We start from the raw sequence: 18738 nt of genomic DNA, 5'->3' as shown, positions 1-18738 counted from the left end.
AAACTAAGGAGCAAATAATTAATATAAATCCGTGTCACTGGTTGTGGAGTTGCCTTCTTAGTTCTCAGCATTCTTCGAATTTGCTTGGCGTATCTTCCTTCTCAACCCCCTCGAGCCGTAAAAGCAGAAATTCCACGAGAGGTTCAGACCGCCACTGCTCTCTGGCCGTCTCCCAAAATCTATATTATGCTTCAAAGAACCTGGAAGGCAATATATATATATATAATCTTTTTTACGACCTCGACTCGGCAGTTGTGTTGCACGTGATGACGAGATCGTGAGGCTGATGGCCAGCCAATGAAAGCATCCACACCTACAGCTCAACTGTGGCTGGCCCCTCAACGTCATGAGCAACAGAAAATCCAGGTCCTTGGAGCGCAACGACCCCAACGGTTCAAAACAATTGCATTTGGCTTCAGTGTGTCTCCCCCGATGTTCTAGAAACCACAACTAAACTCGACCCCCATTACTCTCACCATATCCCGAGGCGCATCCTTGACAGCCATGTCGAAAAGATTAAACAGCAATGCCTCAAATGGCTTGGCCAAGGACTCAGTAGTCGGCGAACCTAGTATGTAGACTGGCTTGAAACCAAAGCTTTGACGAGAAAAACACTAACGCAATGCGAAATAGCTGTAGATAAGCAGAAGAAGCTGCTCGAGGAGGACACCGGTCACTTTTCCCTCATCAGGATGCTTCATTTAGCAGATCTCATCACCGAGCTCAATGGTATGGCGAAACATGCGACAGCAGCTTTGGATGCGGTGCTAACAGTGTGAGGTAGGGTTCTGTGGAGTCATGTCTGTCTTCTCATCCATGCGCTACTGCCTTGGAGCATCCTCTGCTCAGGGAAATCTATGGGCGGCGTTGGGGTTCATGCCCTTCGGCCTTTTCTTCGACTTCATGGACGGGAAAGTTGCGAGGTGGAGGAACAAGAGTAGTCTTATGGGGCAGGAGCTTGATTCTCTGGCGGATCTGGTGCGCATAATCTCCTAGTCCCGTTCCTTGCTAAATACTGATATTGTGATTAGATATCGTTCGGCGTCTCCCCAGCCGCAGCAGCTTTCGCTATCGGGCTCCGCACACCTGTCGATCACCTCCTCCTTACATTCTTTGTGCTCTGCGGATTGACGCGCCTTGCCCGATTCAATATAACCGTAGCAAATGTCCCCAAAGATGCTACGGGGAAGAGTAAATATTTCGAAGGCACCCCGATTCCGACGTCACTGTCCATTGCGGCCTTGATGGGGTACTGGGTAAAGCAGGGTTGGATCCTTGAGAACCTGCCTTTGGGAACTTGGGCCACTGGCACGATGTTTGAGTTCCACCCAGTGGCAGGTCTCTTTGTGCTTAGCGGGGTAATGATGACGAGCAAGAGTATACACATTCCCAAGCCATAAGCTTGGTAAGCTACCTTTACAGGAGAATTAATATAATCCGTATTATTAGTATACCAAGGGAGGGCAGGAAGCGTGGACTATAGACGCAGAAGACACTACGACGGCGTGGGTTGGGGAAGGAGAAGATGTAGTTATGATACCTCATTTTGATCAGTGGAAAGGCACTAGAAAAGCGCTCTATTTATACAATTTGATGACATTTTAAAACCCGCCAGCGATTTTCTTTTCTAAGTGCTGTGAATATTAAATATCTGGCGTAACTTCAAGGGTGATTGTGAGCACTTTGGTCTCTTATGTGCTGAGTTCTGTAAATTGAGTGATCCTTTTATTTAATTCCTGAGCAGCCATTTGGCACCTATGATACCACAGAGATGAACCTAAACGCCGGAAGTTTACGCAAACAGATTGGGCAGCATAATTGAATATATCAGCCACGACCACGGGAAAATCCACCTCTCGCACCACCTCTTCCCCTTGGAGTAAAGCCACCACTTCCCCCTCTGGAGAATCCACCGCCTCCGCGGCCTCCTCTCCCACCCGCGCTGAAGCCACCTCGTCCTCTTGGGGCACCTCGTCCTCCTCCCCGTCCACCTCTCATGGGGGCTCCTCTGCCACCTCGTGCACCGCCAGCTCGTTTTGGCTTCACAGCTCCTCCAGGAGGCTTCGGTTTGGGCAAGAACTTCTCTAATGGCAAAAGTTTATCTCCACCGATGTAGAATTTGTCTCCGGACTTGAATGAAGTCGCCTGAATGCCTTCGGTGGGCTTGATGGTGAAGTAGACCTGATTAATCGGGCCTAGGATCTCGTCGACTTTGCCAATTGAGGTCTAGAAATAGCTTAGCACTGAATATACAACCCGATTTCTCGACGGTAGAGTAGACCGACCTTATTCTCGAGATATATCGGAGCATTGAAGTAGGGGATTTTAGTGTTGATCGACTCGCACACAATCTCTCCTTCGCAGGCGTGGAGAAAAGATCCCATTTCTGGCAGCAGGTCAGCGCTTACCGTACTTCATTCCAAGTCGCATGATAGATAAGAGAACTCACCAAGAACATCGGCAGGAGGTCCATTGTCTCGCTGGAATCCACCACGTCCTGTAGCTAGTTAACACCAGGGATCGATAACGACGCATTGCATTGCGCTGTGCGAAGGGTCTGCTTGCCTCCACGGCCGCCAAATCCGCCTCCATATCCACCTCCTCTACTGCCGCCGCCTCCGAAGTTTGCGCCTGTCCCACGACCTCTTGGTGCTCCACGGAATGACATTGTTGCTGATTTTCGTTGTGTCTTGGGAACTTTTTCACGAAATTCGATAAGAAATTTCGCGGTTCGCTAGTACAAGTACTGGTCCAGGACTCGAATCGCCTTGCGCACAATCGTATGGGGCGCACGGACCTGGCATTTTCCCGATCAGCTCGCCTGACTCATCAAGCCCCTCCACCAAAAACATCTCTCTTCACCGTGTTGTGCTGTGTTGTGTTGTTTATCCCACCACGTCCTCCATTTGACAATCCCCAACCCCGACCCCGACCACAGCCATGGACACAGCACAGAAGGCTGTGGATTCCGTTGCCGAAGGCATAAAAAAGGTGTCCGTCGGGGAGAAAAAACAAAAGGTGAAGGTGAAAAAGGACAAGGCGGCAGATAGCGGGGCTGATACTGGGCCCTTGGAACTCAACCCACCACCCCAATTCCTGGCGGACCGTCTTCAACTGTTCGATAAGCTAAAGGCTGGTTACGACGCCGAGATCGCCCGCAAACCTCGGGACCCAATTCATATTACCCTGGCAGATGGAAGCGTCAAGCCTGGCACAGCGTGGGAGACGACACCCGCCGAGATAGCGAAGGGGATTTCGAACAGTCTTCTTAAACGCACGGTAGTTGCAAAGCTGAATGGCGATCCGGAGCAGCTGTGGGATCTTGAACGGCCGCTGGAGGCAAGCTGCAAGCTTGAGCTGCTCACATTTGATGATGAGTTGGGGAAGAAGGTCTTTTGGCACTCCAGCGCACACATATTGGGCGAGGCTTCGGAGCGGCGGTTTGGTTGCAGTCTCTGCATTGGTCCTCCTATCGAAAATGGGTTCTACTACGAGATGGGGCTGCCCGAGGGAGGTGCCGTGCAACAAACTGATTGGAAGCCGTTAGAGACCCTCGTGAGCCAGATTGTAAAGGAAAAGCAGCCTTTCGAGCGTCTCGTTCTTAGCAAGGACAATCTGCTGGAGATGTTCAAGTACAACAAATACAAGCAGCATATCATAAAGGATAAAATCAAGGACGGCGAATATACGACGGTCTATCGCAATGGGCCTCTCATCGATTTATGCCGTGGGCCCCATGTGCCGAACACCGGTAGGATCGAGACTTTCGCTATCATGAAGAATTCTGCGTCATATTTCCTTGGTAACAAAGACAATGACTCTCTCCAGAGAATCTACGGAGTGTCCTTCCCTGATAAGAAGCAGATGGCTGAGCACAAGAAGTTCTTGGAAGAGGCAGCGAAACGCGACCATCGAAAGATTGGCAGAGATCAAGAGCTCTTTTTCTTCCATGAACTCTCCCCTGGGTCAGCTATGTGGTTGCCCCATGGAACTCGTATTTACAACACGATCATGTCGTTCCTGCGCGAACAATACTGGAAGCGTGGCTACAATGAAGTCATCACACCCAACATGTACAACTCCGAGCTCTGGAAGGTATCAGGCCACTGGGATTTCTACAAAGACGATATGTTTACCTTCGGGGCTGAGAAGGACACGTTCGCATTGAAGCCGATGAATTGCCCGGGGCACTGCCTGATGTTTGCTCACCGTGAGCGAAGTCATCGAGAGCTACCATGGAAACTTGCAGATTTCGGAGTGCTTCATCGCAACGAAGCCTCGGGAGCCTTGTCAGGGTTGACGCGAGTGCGCAGATTCCAACAAGATGATGCTCACATTTTCTGCAGAGAGGACCAGATCAAGGAAGAAATTATGGATGTGTTCGATTTCCTGTCTACCGTTTATGGGCTCCTGGGATTTACTTTCAAGCTGAAGCTTTCAACACGGCCAGACAAGTACATGGGCAAACGGGAAACATGGGACATGGCCGAAGACAAGCTTCGAGAGGCATTGGACGAATTTTGTGACGGTCGCACTCCTTGGGAGCTGAATGAGGGTGATGGAGCATTTTATGGACCTAAGATTGATATCACCATATCCGACTGCTTAAGGCGAGAGTGGCAGTGCGCTACAATCCAACTTGACTTCCAACTCCCGCAAAACTTCGGCCTCGAGTACATGACTTCAGAGATGGTGACGAAGCCGAAGGAGGACGAAGATGCCGTCGCGGTTGCGAAGGCCAAGGCGGAGGTGGCTAAGGCGAAGGTCGAAACTACTGTTACCCCTGAAGCAGAAGCCCCGAAGGAGAGAGTCATCAAGCCTCTTACTCCGGGGTGTGCTCGACCAGTCGTGATCCATCGAGCCGTGGCAGGAAGTATCGAACGATTCACGGCAATTTTGACAGAGCATTTCGCTGGAAAATGGCCATTTTGGCTGAGCCCTCGACAGATTCTGGTGATTCCTGTCGGAGTAGGGTTCTATGAGTATTCCAAGGAAGTACAAGCAATTTTCAAGGCTCAGCAAATGTATGTGGATGTGGACCTAAGCGGAAACACCCTGCAGAAGAAGATCCGTACGGGACAACTCGCTCAGTACAATTTTATATTTGGTAAGTTTTGGAACCTTCCGTGATTTGGTTTCATTTCTAATAATTTGCAGTGGTTGGCGACCAGGAAATGAAGGGTAGGGAAGTCAATGTCCGGAACCGTGATGACACCTCAAGTCAGGACCGAGGAAAGCCAGTTCCATTGAAGGAGGCCATTGAGAAGCTCACGGCGCTGCGTGATGAGCGGAGATCGGATAACCCATTCCCAGGCGAGACAAAGGCAGAAACCGCAGCGAAGGCTGGGTAAAGAGAGCATTTGTGAAAGGGGTTTCGGGCTGGTAGATACCGCATCTGCGTTCTGTGGGAAGTAGAAGACTTGCATGTTAAATCGAGATCAAAGCCTAGGTATCATAAGACAAGAGAACTCCCAAATAAAAACTTATCCATGGCTCCCTCTCCAGTTTTGATAAGATTGGTATTGCATGCCTCCATATATCGTTGCGGCCTTCATAGGTAGCACATACGTACTTCTCGTCATACCTAGTTGTATCTAGGTCCCTAAGTAGCCATGTTCTTAGTTACAGTACATACCGAGTAGTCCAGTATGTAGATCAGAGCGTACCTTGGGTGGCCTCGGCATGACCGATCTAGTCACGGGGCATGAACGAAGGTATACAGAGCCCACCAGCCAAGACGCAAAGTCATGCTGATCGTAGATACACGGCGTGCTAGCATGACTAGCAATGACTATGTGTGGATATGTGGGAGTGAACTATAACAATAAGTAGTTTGTAGTTTTTTCTAGGCGCCGCGGTGGCTTTTGATGAATGCAGATGCAGGCTGACGCAGTGCAAGTGCAGCGCAGTCTGGGGGAGAATAATAATACTGGAGTACGTAGTCGAGAGGAAGGGTTACGTCATGTTGCCCCGGAAGACCAGAGCGGGCCAAGCGAGGATCAGTCAGGATACGATCATCACAAGCTTGGACTCCAGCGGGCACTGGCAGTTGAAGCCATCACTAGATTATTAGATCCTCCTATCTACATACAGTATTCCCATTCCCCTTTCTCCTATCCTCCGTCCTCCAGCTCTCTCTCTCTCTCTCCCTCCCTCTCCCTATCTCTACCGCTCTCTCGTCTACCAACTACATATTACGAACTACGAAACTACAAACTGCGAATTACACCCTGCGAACTGTACATGTACTTCGACCCCGGCCATCGTTCCTTTTAGGACGCCAACTGCTGTCGACAGCAATCCTACGTACTACCGTATCACCGACGACAACCAGCGACGCCCTATTCGATCTCAGATTCACATTCACATACTCCCTCGTGTGCTCAGCACAGCACAGCACAGCAATGTCGACTCTTAACGCGCACTCCGCAGTCCCTTCACCATCACAGGCCCATCTCGATAGAGGTTACGGTGGAGGGACGCCTCAACCACCACCGTCACATCTTAGCGCTGTCACAGACGTCGATGCTGCAGATTTCGAACCGACCGCAGCGCCCGAACATCGAGCAGACACCCCCTCGCACCTAGCACCACCCGCCGGAGCAGCAGCACATCAGAATCATGGCCGCTTCAACGAGGAATGGGATTCGAGTCAACGTGGCAGCTCGATAATAGACGGCCCAAGTGCAAGGCCCATGCCGCGATCAAACTCGCCCCTCTCCCAAGGAGACACCCTCATCCCTTCGCGCGGAGGCACCTTGAAGAAGAAAGCGTCGCTGCGGAGGACAGGCTCATTGAAGCGCTCTAGCAGCCGGCGAAGTTCCAGGGCAGGAAGTGTCCGCAGTCTGGCTCTTCAGCCTGGAGAAGACGAAGCCCACAGCGCTTTCCACTCGCCCGTCCCCACGAGCGGCAACCCCACAGAGATTCTTGCCAACAGATTTCAAGGTAGGCCCTCAACATGGTGATTTCACTGAATAGCCTGCTAACCCGAGAAATTCATAGCTTGGAGGAAGGTTTTAAAAGATCTTATCACATATTTCAGGGAGGTACAAGCATCTTATGACCACAAGTCCAAGAATCTGATAAAGATTTCCAACCTCGTCAACAACACCTCGTCCCCTCCAGTATTTTTACGATCCGGTGGCATTGATGATGCTCTTCAAGTTCTACGCTCCTACCACAGGTCTGCTATTATGGAGGCCAATAAGGCCAAGGAAATCGAGAACGATGTCCTCTTGGCACTGGTCGGACTCCGCAGTGACCTGAATCAGAAGATCAAGGAGATCAAAAGCTTGTCCGGGGATTTCAAGAATTCCGTAGATAAGGAGATGGAAGGTACCCGGAAGGCCGTGAACAACCTCCAAGATGGCCTGGGCCGGGCTGATGTCGATCCGGCTCAAATGACTGGAAAGCATGACCCTTATCTGCTTAAGCTCGCGGTCGACAGGCAGATTGAAAGACAGATTGACGAGGAGAATTATCTCCATCAGGTAAGTCAATGTGACGTGGTCTCGTGTGACGGCCACTAATGTGTGTGACCAGGCATATTTGAATCTGGAAGCATCAGGACGGGAGCTAGAATCTATCGTTGTAGGCGAGATTCAGAAGTCGTACAATGCTTATGCCGGTATCTTAAAGCGTGAAGCAGAGGGCGCGTATAATACCGTCGAAGAACTTCGAACTGGGCCAATTTCGATGCCCAAGGACCATGAATGGTGAGTCATTGCAAGGGCGCTGTATTCCAATCTCACCCTCGCTCAAGGATTCCAAGAAGAGGAATTCGTAAAGGCCGACCCTTTTAAGAATTTAGTTTCCCTTCATTGATCACCACGACTTTTACTAATCTCTTATGTCGTTCTGATAGGAATGAATTTGTTGAGAATGATGAGCACTTCGTCGATCCTAGAGTACCAGTCCGCCTCCCTCAGAACATCCAGTACCCAGGTCGGGATAATTATTTGGCGCAAGCTATCCGGGAAGGCCTCCTAGAGCGCAAGAGCAAGTATCTCAAGAGGTCCGTACCCTATCCTTACATCGATTGCCCTCGACTGACCTTATAAACGTAGCTATACACCTGGGTGGTAAGTCTATCCTTGAACAAATATCAAAGTCCCATGCTAACTACTTACTCCAAGGTATGTTCTTACTCCGACTCATCTGCACGAGTTCAAGTCCGCCGACAAAACCCAAACCCCTATCATGTCACTTTACCTTCCGGAACAGAAACTTGGATCGAATTCCCAGGAGGGCGCGTCATCCAACAAGTTCATGATGAAGGGCCGCCAAACGGGTGCGATGCATCGTGGCCATTCCTGGGTTTTTAGGGCGGAGTCCTACGAGACTATGCTGGGTTGGCTTGAAGATATCCGGACATTGACTGAGAAAACGCCGCAAGAACGCCATGCATTCGTACGCCAGCACGCTCGCAGCGTCAGTGGAACATCCCAAAGGGCATCTTCTATCAGCAGCGATGGAGTCTTGGACGAGGACGACGAGGAGCCATTCTCGGCCACAACTTCAGCCGTGATGGCAACGGAGCCAAAACAAGACGTGCTGCCAAGACGTCCCGAACCAGGTGGGCGATTCCCGAGTGACCTCCAGGTCAACACGCAGCGTGGCTTACAGGCACCTCTCTCGCCATCTAGTGGAAGTTCTAGTCTCGGAGATGCCCAAGATCGCGATATAGTTGCCGCCGCAACCAACCTCCCGGGTAGCAGCGTCGGTCAGCACTACGGCGAAGGCCCTCCTTCGCCATCGAATGCGGCGAAGGTTAAGCAGGATGCGATGGAGGATGGGATCAATCCCTATACCTACGAGCCCATTCAAAATGGCGCCACCAACCGGACTGAAGCTGGGACCGCCCCTGCCGGTCCTATAGTAGGCGGTGCTGTTGTACAATCATATCAGAACCATGAACCGCAACCGAATCAGGGGGAGGAGGTGGAAGCCGCCGAGTATCAACGACAACAAGAACGACAGGCAGCACTCGAAGCTATCAACATTGCCGCGCCAGATACCCATGAGCAACAGGCTGCCCATAAAGCCAGCGACATTGCTGCACCAGACACCTACAGCCAGCAGGCTGCACAACAAGCTGCCCTCGAAGCCACGATTATTGCAGCTCCCGATGCCCGGCCTGACTCCCCCGGCTCAAACGTTACGTCTGGCGGACGAAGCCTAGGCAGCCCCGCCGAGGTTGGTGCTCTCAATAACGTCCGGGCTGGGATAGATCCGGTGTCAAAACTGGACCGGCCAGCTGAACACCACCAGCAAAGCGAACGGAGCATCAGCCATTTTCATGTTCCGGGTGAATATCCTAGGAATAACCCGGAGTCCAAAGGCTCGGTAGTTGCTGAGATGCCCGTTTAGAGATATATGAAAAGGTTGATGCATTGTAAATAGTTAGAATCTTGTGATGAGTATTGTTAGGCAGACTAGGAAGCAAGGTTGTAGACTATATATTTTTCAATATGACAAATACTCGGTAATGCATGTTTCTCGTGTTATGAAGTAACGTAGATCCCTAACCATTACTCTACTCTCCACTTTTGAATGGCTGAAGCTGGTCCAGGACGAACGGCAATGAGGCCAAATTTACAGGGAACGATTGTCAAAAATGGGCATCTTCGATTGCGCCCCTCACCAAATGTATCCATTACCAACTACATGACATGCTGGTACTTGTACGGCAAGCCCGCTATTATTATGCTGCAATGTCCCAACCCATCAATGAAACCGCCCAAAGCCAACTAAACGCCTACGCTCGTAAAGATGCAGCAGCGCCAAATCGACATGAGATCCTGGAAATTCTATCATGACCAAATTATTCCGTCTTATCAGCACTCTCTGTTGCTATCCCCGGCGCCACATTCTTTAACTTCGTCCGTCGTCTTGGGGGGGCCTTTGGAGGTAATTTCTTGGCTCCGTTGGGTTGTAATAATGGGGGTATTGGGGGTGGAGGATGTCGTTTGTATCTCCTGCTGCTTGGAGTCTCTTTTTTCCCATCCACATTTTCTTCTACTTTCTCGGCCGTACTGTCCTGAGTTCCAGTATTTTTATCACGCACTGCCTCGTCAAACTCCTTTCGGCTTGGGGTCTGCACGCCAGGTTTCTCCATCACACCGGCGACATCAACAACACTAACAGAGCTCTCTGTTTGTGAAGGCGACAGCGAGATGCCGATAAGTTTTCGTGCCATCTCTCCTTCTTTAATATCATCATCACAGAGCCAAGGAACCTTTGTTACTCGTTGAATGAGCCGGACTGTGGTTTCGTCCGCTGGTTCCCAGTGGGCATTTGCTGAACCCCCTAGGATATGAAGGACTTTCATAATCTCATCACGCTTGTAATATGGTGGTTGACTTAGCTGTGTATGTGCAAGGAGGGGGTAGAGGACTCGTAAATATGTGTGCCGAAGAGATATAAGTTCGTCGGGGAGATCAAGAAGGTTCCGTATAATAACATCTAAAAGGACACGGAGGTCATTGGTATAGAAGTATTCGTGGGTCGCTTGGGTCGTGAAAATAAGATAGAGTAGTTTTAATATGAGGAGTTGGAGGGAGGTTTCGGTCTCGCGATTGAGGAGGAGGATGATGTTTTCGCCAAAGGTCATGTAGGAAGGTCCGTGTAGGCTGAGGAGTTTGACAATGCGGTTTGTTAATGGAGGCGAAACAGGTTCGGACGCAGTGGGCGAAGATGTAGCTGCGATCATATATTGTTCGTTCAATACCAACTGCAGAACTGTTAGCACCACTAATTTGCACCACAAGGAACCTTGGACATACCAAGACTCGAATGACGGGATAATGATATGGATCGTCAGCATCATCAGATAGCTGTTCAATTATCCGAAAAAGGCACGCAATGAATTCATCATCCACCTGGCCTAAGTCCTCCGTACTAAGACGCTGCATCCGCGACATTTCGTAAAGTAGCTCCAAAAGAAGTTGATGTAACCGGGGGTCCTTATCTCTCCCCTCCTTGATTAATCCAACAAGGCGCGGAAAGCAGCCTTCCTGGATCATTTTCTCAAAAGTAGCCTCGTTCTGCCGACCGTCGAACAGGAGGAAGCTCGCAATGAAATGCAGTGTTGTAGGCTCATCCTCCTGCAGGAGACTGTAGGCGATCTGGGTCCGCACATATTCCTTATTTGCTTCAAAAAGCTCGCTTTGTAGGAGCTTCTGCGAACAACGGGCGACGCCATCTTCGGACTGCAGGTATTCCTCCTTGAAGTTTGTGGTGAAGTAGAGATAAGTCCGCAGGGCGTTATCGATCAATTGGTGAGAAGGGCATTTGGCCGTGACGATATCGTCAAGCTCTGCAAAATAACATGACTCCTGGTTAGTTATAGATATTCTAGGGTCTGTTGCGAGATGCTTTGCGGCTTACCATCCCAGAACTGTTGTTCGTTGTCGAGGGTATATTCAAACGTCTCCATAGTCAACCGTTGAGGGAGAGGAAGGACCGCAATCGCTATCGAACAAGCATTACGAGTTCCCTTAGGATATTTAAGTGTCGCGTGAAGTCAACAGTGACAGAGGGCGTTGATGTTTGAGGGATGGCAGGATTGTGGGGTGCCATGGAACTTGGTCGTGGAGAGCAGCATGTGGTCAATGCTAGCGACGCAAGGCTGACAATGCACCTGGTTCGTGGAAAGTTACAGGCCACAAGTAGTGTACAGAGTAACGTTTATATATTTTGTAGTTATTCATTTACATGCTCAACAGTGCACGCCAGTTCAGATACCGAAGATGTTTAAAGTTAAAAGTACAGAAATTCCCTATGTGCGTTTTCCTTGGTCGCCGCCAATATAACTCCAGAATCATCAAGCCAACGCCGTCTAAATCTCTTGCTAACCAAATTGAAAACCCCCGCCTGGGAATTTGAAATTGAATTGTTGGCTGCCATGCCCAAAAGGCTGGCCACCGAACGGGTTGCCTCCGCCAAACTGACTACCCTGGAAAGGATTCTGGCGCTGTTGCTCATGGTCATTTGGATCATCTCCTTGGTCGAACCTGGCTTTTAGTTCCGGATCACTCAGCACCTCATACGCCTCATTAACAGAGGCCATTTTCTTTTCTGCCTCCTCTTTTGGAATACCGAGCTTGTGTGCCTTGTCAGGGTGGTGAAGCTTGACCATTCTTCGATAGGCTGCCTTTATTTGTAGCTCATCAGCATCTCGTGGAAGACCAAGGACTTTGTAGTAGTCCTTAGTCTTGCTCCTCTTGAGCTCTAACTGAGCATTTTGCAGTAAATGGTTAAGTTGTTGGGCTTCGGGATGGTGTTCTTTAGCCGTGTTGAGAGCTGCAATGGCGGCCTCGTAGCTTTCCGTCTCCATATGTCTCTGTGCTTTGGAGATAAGGCCATAGAGAGAGTTCTCGTTATAGGTCAGAGCTTCATCACACCATGGGGTGGCCTTCTTATAGTTTTTCAGCTGCAGAAGTTAGCTAAAGTGAGAATATTTGAATCTTGTAGGTGTAAATACCTCGTGGTAGGCTTCGCAAACCATTTCGACAACCTCAGCTATAAGGTCATTCGGCACTTGAAGGGGAATTGTGCCAGCTTCACGCAACTCCTTGACATCATCCCTGATATCCTGTACGARACCAACATCTTCACCCGATGGAAGCAATACCTTGACAGCGCTTGCATATTGATGCTTTTCCATCCGTTTTTTGACTTGGGAAAGCTGCTTCTCCAGCGTCTTCTGCCGCCTATAAAGCTTCTTACAAGGTTTCGAGTCAGGATCTCCGTGCAAGCACTTCCGTAACTGATCCATCCCGTGCTCCAAATCTGCCAATGCATAAAATGTGATAGCGGCAATCTGTATGTGCGGCTCGATATCGCCCGGTTGCATTTGCAAAACGTGCTTGAGATCACTCATCCCTTCCTGGGCCAAACCGCGTTCAAATCTACAATGAGCTCTGATCTTCCGTAGCGCCAAATTTTTGCTTGCGGTCATTATCGCAACACTCGCCTGCGCAACACATTCCTCCCAGTTACCGCTTTCCTCAGCGGCAGCCGCCAACTTCGCAGCACCTTTGGCTTCCTCGATCCGAGCCCTGTCTTCCTCTGAGTTGAGGTCCTCCATTGCTGCATCCCATTCACCATTCTTCTCCCTTATCCTAGCACGTTGCAAGAGCGCTCCCTTGAAACCTGGTTTGATGCTAAGAACCTTGTCGAAATCCTTTGTAGCCTGCACAGTACGCCCGAGGGAGAGATATGTTGCCCCGCGCTTGAAATAGCTCAGGTAGTTTTTGGGGTCGCGAGATATGGCCACGTCATAGTAGGTAAGTGCATCGTTGGTCTCTCCTTTTGCGAGATGAGCATTGGCAGAGGCCAAAAGGACTGATACTGGTGTATCGGAGGGGATTTCTGAAGACGATATAGCGAGGACCAGCGAGTGCGAGGACAAAAGGGTGGCGGCAAACGCCAGCAGGGCTACCTTGACAATCATAGCGAGGAGGTCATATAGACTATGGGGACGAATGTGTCTGGGGATAATATGTAGGAGATCGAGGGCAAGAGAGGTAAATAGGCTTGTGGTGGGGTTCTAATGAGAGAAGATGAGGGACGGTAAGGAAGAAGGTGAAAGGACAGGAAGTTGTCTCCCTCTTGATAGACCCCGGATTTTGTACAAGTGGCCTTAGGTGGCCTGCTACGTAGCCTCCTATCGGCAAATCGTATTTCCGTGTCCGCTTCGCCTTCAGCCTTGCAGACTCTAAATTTAGACTCTCGAGAAGTGGGACCGTGAGCTTGTACCCAGGTTATGTAAACAAACAATTAACATCCACCAGACCAACGTCAACACAACGCCAGCACCATTCGAGCCTTAAAAGTCTATATCTTCTACTTTGCTCTAGCCAACGGAAATGGCGCACCTCTCGCTCTCTCCCTCGGCAATTTTCTCTCCTTCGGTAGCGCGACAGCAGCTCGCCGCAGCCAAAGATTGGAATTACGTCGACATGTGGCTATCATCCAAATTCAACGGCAAAACCCCGCCCGCATTCGAGCGGAATAACGATACACTAAAAGCTTTACTCGCATTCGCAGCTATGAATACAGGCGCTGATGAACAGCGAGAGCTCTTAGCTAGAGCGGAGACGAAAGCCCTGCAGGACTTGCAAGCTAGAGAAGCAGCGGATCTCAATAAGGACATACTAGGCTCCGTTGAAGAATCTTTGACGCGTGAAGGGCAGATGAGCCTCGAAGCATTGTCTTCTCTCAGTGTGGCCCTCAATCAATCAATCCCAGATACTGAGGGTATGGGGCGGGGCATATTTAATTTACATGTTACCACTTGTGACCTAGATCAAGCAGCGGACCGAGTCTCAATCCTCGAGAATCATCTGAAGACGGAACTTGATAGGATAAATGCCTTGATTGAGGAGTTGAAAGGGGAGGCCTACCAGCCGCCCACTGATCTAGCGAAGCAAACGGCCGACTTCCAGCGAAAGATCAAAGGCTTAACTTCAAAGCTACCCGAACTCAAAGAGCGGGTAACATCTCTGACTGCCGCTGCTGGTACACCAATTAGGATAGAGGATGTGAAAACTGAGGAGGCAAGGTTCAAGGAGTTAATGGCGGATGTGAAGGATCTTGAGGCACAGGTCAAAAGCTATCATGGATTACCACAAGATACGGATTTAGCTAGACTTGAGTTGGAAAGCTTGAGGGTGGAATTGCGAGATTTAACACGGCAAAGGGACAGCATGTTTGAAGGCCTTGTTGAACGAGAGAGCCCAAGGAAGACCCGATGAAGAAAAATACTATCCCTACTTCTAACTTTGAATAGACGATCGATTAAAAATGTATAAGCTGGGCATGTTATCTCTTGGCCCTACCTCCAGAGACCGCCCCTCCCAACCGCCCAAATTTACCTAGACTTGATTTCGATTTAGTTGCTTCTGGCTGGGTTCGCGCTGGTGCAGTTGGAGTATCCTTGGGGGGTAATGGAGCGCTAGGCAACCGGGCCAATTCTTTAAAGGCTTTGGTATCCAATCCTTCCCCAGCGCGCCCATCAAGCATCCCCAACCCATCATCGAGATCCCCTCCTGGTCGTTGCGCCCGCCGAACCCGGTCCTGAACGCTCTTGAACTTCTCAAGGAGCTCATTCCACCGGATACCGCCCTCGTCCCTCCCTTTCAGCCTACTTGATCTGTCGAAATTTGAAGGGCCAGCATTAGTAGGGGCGCTAAATGAGATATTAGCGACTGTACTCTTCTAACACGGATATGATTGAAATGAAAAAAAAAAATTCCTCAATCACATCGGCACTACAAGAATTGGATACGTACACTCGAGGTGCGATATGCAGAAACCCTATCGCACTAACACTATTCAATCTATTCTTTAACGCAGCAAAGGCGGCAGACTGGGGAAGCAGCATCAAAAGGCCATAAAGACACTTGTAGAGGTGGGGATGTTTTTCGGGTTCAAGTAGCTGTAGGCGAAGATCTGTGTGGATGTTAGCTAAGTTTGTGGGGAAATCGGAACAGACGTACAAGTAAACACAGGGGATTCGAGTAGTTGAACCAATTTGTCGATCTGGATGAGCATATTTACGGTCATCTCCAACTCCGCGCTATTATTATTAGCAAATGAATCAAATGAAAGAGAAACGTGACATACAATATTTGCAGGAGATTGTATGCTTGCTCATATGCTTGAGCCAGTAGGCATAGTGAGAAAGTGGCTACTGCATTGTAACACCAAGAGCGGAAAAGGGTAACGAAAAAGGTCTGCCCATCCTATACAGCGTTAGCCTAAGTAAATCCGATCCTTTGCGGGGCATATACCTTTGTCTCAAGATTCCGAAGTCGTTTGCGAAGATCAGCTAATTGCGGGGCCGTAATAAGATTATTGTTAAGGTTTTGAACCATGATACTGGCAAATTCTACATCATCTTCCTTCTCAATACAGTCTGCCAGCGTGCGATAAATACGCTCGGGGCTGAGACTAACACACAACTGCCGAATAATTAGGTTACCTCGAGTCTCCAAGAGCTTTCTGTCAGTTGAAAATAGCTGTAGCAAATTCTCCATGAAGGAAGTAAAATAATCATCTCCACTGTTTTTTGAGATCTGGGATAGAAGTTGTAGATCTCTAGTCACAACTGCCTCTGCAGGATCAGAGAGTGTTTTGAGAAGTGCAGGAAAAGTGCCATCGTTGATTGCCAAAACCTTTCGAGGGGCCTTTTTGTGGAGCATAAGCAACCAGGTCAGCGCTGCAACTCTAGTCGCTTCATGGTCGTTCAAGAAGAGCAAGGTGAGAGAGTTGACCGCTGCGGCATAATCAAGATCAACCTGCGGTTGCGGAGTTGACGCGGGTGTCAACCCTTTGTCATAAGGGGGGGATGGGGTTTGAATCTCGGACTCCCGCCTGTCCTGCTCTCGAGCCCCTGAAGTAGGGCCACGAGTGGCGCTGCTTGAGTCTCTCTTTTCGATATTCGTGGTTTCTTTTGTACCCAGGGAGATTCTCGATGATTGAGAAGAGGTGGCTTCGTCAGAAAGCGATACAACATAGTCCATCAGTGATGTGTTGACTCGAGCAGCTGCTTGTCGAATTGGTTCTAGACCACTAGCCATAGCGGGGAGAAGATGGGCAAGTATCCTCGGGGCAAACGGCAGAACTTCTTCAGGGCATATATCAAGAAACTCTGCGATCCATCGAAGGGACTCCTGTAAGCTCTCCTCCTCTACCAAATGTTAGTTTTTAGTGGGTTAGAGAGTAAGATTGCTATTACCAAGCGGAGAATCGAGATTCGCTGTTAATATCTCAAGAATGGCCTTATGGTTGACCTGAACATCTTGGCCAGGCACCCAGTCATCGTCACTGCTGACGTCCCTATCATCAGCAACTGTCACAGATTGATCATCTCCACCAGCATCTGGGATCATAGACGCATCACTGTCCATGGATCCAGAGCGTTTTCGTTTGCCTTCGCTTCTAGATTTGCGGCTTTCCTCAATACCTTTCTTGATGCGAGAAATCCGTTTGATTTCGCTCAAGAATCGCTCAAGAGCTCCCTGCGTGGCAACGTGAACGTCACGGTTTGGATCACTGAGGAACGTAAACAGGCCACCCAAAAACTCTGGTAGATACGAGACGAGCTCTAAATCCGGAATAGAGTCCAGGAGGGTAATCCATCCAACGAGGAAGGTCCGAGTAAAGGGGTTGATAACATAAATGCGTTCTTTGAGGAGAGGGATGAAATCAGCAAGTGAGAAGGCTGTGGGCATATCCATGGACTCGTCTCGTGATTCCTTATCAGTGTCCGCAAAAAAGTCCTCAGACGTGTGAACTAAGGAAACATATGTGGCAGCGGACTCGGAGACGATATCTTTGATCAAACGATCGAGGAGCTCCGCCCCATTTTTGACCGAGAGCTCTGAGTCGGCACCAAGCTAAAAATTATATCAGCATCATTGAAGGCCTAAACGAAAAGATACCTAGAGATGGCCTACCTTGCATAATGCGTCAAAGATGTCGTTGAAATATGGTAGAACTTCGCCCTTCGCCACTTTGGCGATATTGTACATGCTCTCGCAGGCATAATAACGCACGCGAGCATCTTGATCCGTGAAACAAGCCAGCACCGGAGGCACGATCTCGTCCAGATACCGCGCTAATTCCTAGATAGATGGATTAGATTAGTCTCTTTACCTGGGCGGTGACAACTCTAACATACCGGCCCTAAGGCAATAGCAGCGGCTGCAAGGCCAATGAGTCCGCCATTCCTCGCATGAGGCTGGTGAACGGCGTAGGCAAAGTCATTGCAGAGCTGCTGAATAATCTTTTTAATCTTGTTGGACTCCTTTGCCGCAGCTAGATCTCGAATGACGCGCTCGAGACTGTGAAGAAGGTCAGTGTTGTTGCACGAGCGGGCGGGAAGGAGGGCGTGGTTCGTATTCAACATACTCAAGAGCTCCGACCTTCCTCTTATCGTACAGCTTCTCGTTCAGTGCACGCTGGATGCTCGGGTCCATTTTGAAATCAGCAAACCCGCAGGGTCATGTTCCTGTAGGATGCGAGCCAGTCTATTATATTGTGATTGCGATGCGACGGACCGGTTCACAGTGTAGGTATATAGGTAGGTACGAACAAGTTGTCCCGCTCATCTCTGTGGAGGAAGCGTTGGGAGAAGTTACAGGCCAAGGACGTGAAATAATATCGCGTTTTTGCAATTTCCCACTTAACTTCAATTCTCCATTTTAGGGGTCAGCATTTCGAGCAGGTTGTTTTTCGAAAGACAGCAACTAACGAAGCTCAACACAAGTAGACCGGCAGAGAACTAATTGGCTCGACGTTGAGTTCAGTCTTTGAGGTTATTCCATGGCCCGGGCGCTCTGGGGTGCCACGTGATATGTACTTGCAACCTCCTCTAGTCGACTGACGATCGGCGCATAGGTAGCTTTTGGGAGAGGGCATCAGGTGGGATGAAACATGTACCAAGTAAGGCATAGGCAAATAAGGTTAGGATCTACCTGTAGAATAATACTGAGCACAACAAGAAAGGGAACCCCCGGTGGGAATAACCAAGTCACATGACATTGCTACACTCCCGGACACCCCGTTCCCCCACTATGCGAAGTACGCACGAAGTATGTACGTATTGCTCTCGGAATCAATCATCAATGATGAGGATCTCAAAGAGGAGCCATTCCATGATCCAGCAAACTGCCTAGGTACTCCGCACAAAAGGAAATAAGTGACTGGGGCACGGACGTAAGCAGCAAT

The 18738-nt window shown here is 49.6% G+C and overlaps 6 protein-coding genes across 6 annotated transcripts; 4 read left to right on the top strand and 2 right to left on the bottom strand.

Annotated features, from left to right (window-relative positions):
- Nucleotides 1-504: 504 nt before the first annotated feature.
- Nucleotides 505-1400, top strand: BP5553_08920 (CDP-diacylglycerol--serine O-phosphatidyltransferase; the record flags this gene model as incomplete). Its single annotated transcript, XM_032017543.1, has 4 exons — nucleotides 505-571; nucleotides 634-729; nucleotides 785-978; nucleotides 1032-1400. 4 exons carry the CDS (start codon nucleotides 505-507, stop codon nucleotides 1398-1400), a joined length of 726 nt encoding a protein of 241 aa, XP_031866186.1.
- Nucleotides 1401-1827: 427 nt separating this feature from the next.
- On the bottom strand, nucleotides 1828-2668 carry BP5553_08919 (uncharacterized protein; the record flags this gene model as incomplete). Its single annotated transcript, XM_032017542.1, has 4 exons — nucleotides 1828-2226; nucleotides 2286-2386; nucleotides 2450-2480; nucleotides 2513-2668. 4 exons carry the CDS (start codon nucleotides 2666-2668, stop codon nucleotides 1828-1830), a joined length of 687 nt encoding a protein of 228 aa, XP_031866185.1.
- Nucleotides 2669-2940: 272 nt separating this feature from the next.
- On the top strand, nucleotides 2941-5351 carry BP5553_08918 (putative Threonyl-tRNA synthetase, cytoplasmic; the record flags this gene model as incomplete). The annotated part of the gene is made up of 2 exons (XM_032017541.1): nucleotides 2941-5107; nucleotides 5158-5351. The coding sequence occupies 2 exons, from the start codon at nucleotides 2941-2943 to the stop codon at nucleotides 5349-5351; spliced, it is 2361 nt and encodes a 786-aa protein (XP_031866184.1).
- A 1053-nt stretch (nucleotides 5352-6404) lies between these two features.
- BP5553_08917 (PH protein) lies at nucleotides 6405-9369 on the top strand (the record flags this gene model as incomplete). Its single annotated transcript, XM_032017540.1, has 6 exons — nucleotides 6405-6945; nucleotides 7003-7490; nucleotides 7543-7715; nucleotides 7865-8014; nucleotides 8067-8081; nucleotides 8136-9369. 6 exons carry the CDS (start codon nucleotides 6405-6407, stop codon nucleotides 9367-9369), a joined length of 2601 nt encoding a protein of 866 aa, XP_031866183.1.
- Nucleotides 9370-13871: 4502 nt separating this feature from the next.
- BP5553_08916 (Uncharacterized protein) lies at nucleotides 13872-14759 on the top strand (the record flags this gene model as incomplete). The annotated part of the gene is made up of 1 exon (XM_032017539.1): nucleotides 13872-14759. The coding sequence occupies one exon, from the start codon at nucleotides 13872-13874 to the stop codon at nucleotides 14757-14759; it is 888 nt and encodes a 295-aa protein (XP_031866182.1).
- A 67-nt stretch (nucleotides 14760-14826) lies between these two features.
- BP5553_08915 (ARM repeat-containing protein) lies at nucleotides 14827-17987 on the bottom strand (the record flags this gene model as incomplete). Its single annotated transcript, XM_032017538.1, has 9 exons — nucleotides 14827-15193; nucleotides 15297-15456; nucleotides 15504-15583; nucleotides 15631-15749; nucleotides 15798-16696; nucleotides 16745-17405; nucleotides 17466-17633; nucleotides 17690-17852; nucleotides 17920-17987. 9 exons carry the CDS (start codon nucleotides 17985-17987, stop codon nucleotides 14827-14829), a joined length of 2685 nt encoding a protein of 894 aa, XP_031866181.1.
- Nucleotides 17988-18738: the final 751 nt, after the last annotated feature.

The sequence above is a fragment of the Venustampulla echinocandica genome (assembly GCF_003357145.1).
Source record: "Venustampulla echinocandica strain BP 5553 chromosome Unknown scaffold_9, whole genome shotgun sequence".
NCBI classification, from domain to species: Eukaryota; Fungi; Ascomycota; class Leotiomycetes; order Helotiales; family Pleuroascaceae; genus Venustampulla; species Venustampulla echinocandica.
This window is presented reverse-complemented; position numbering and strand designations above follow the sequence as displayed.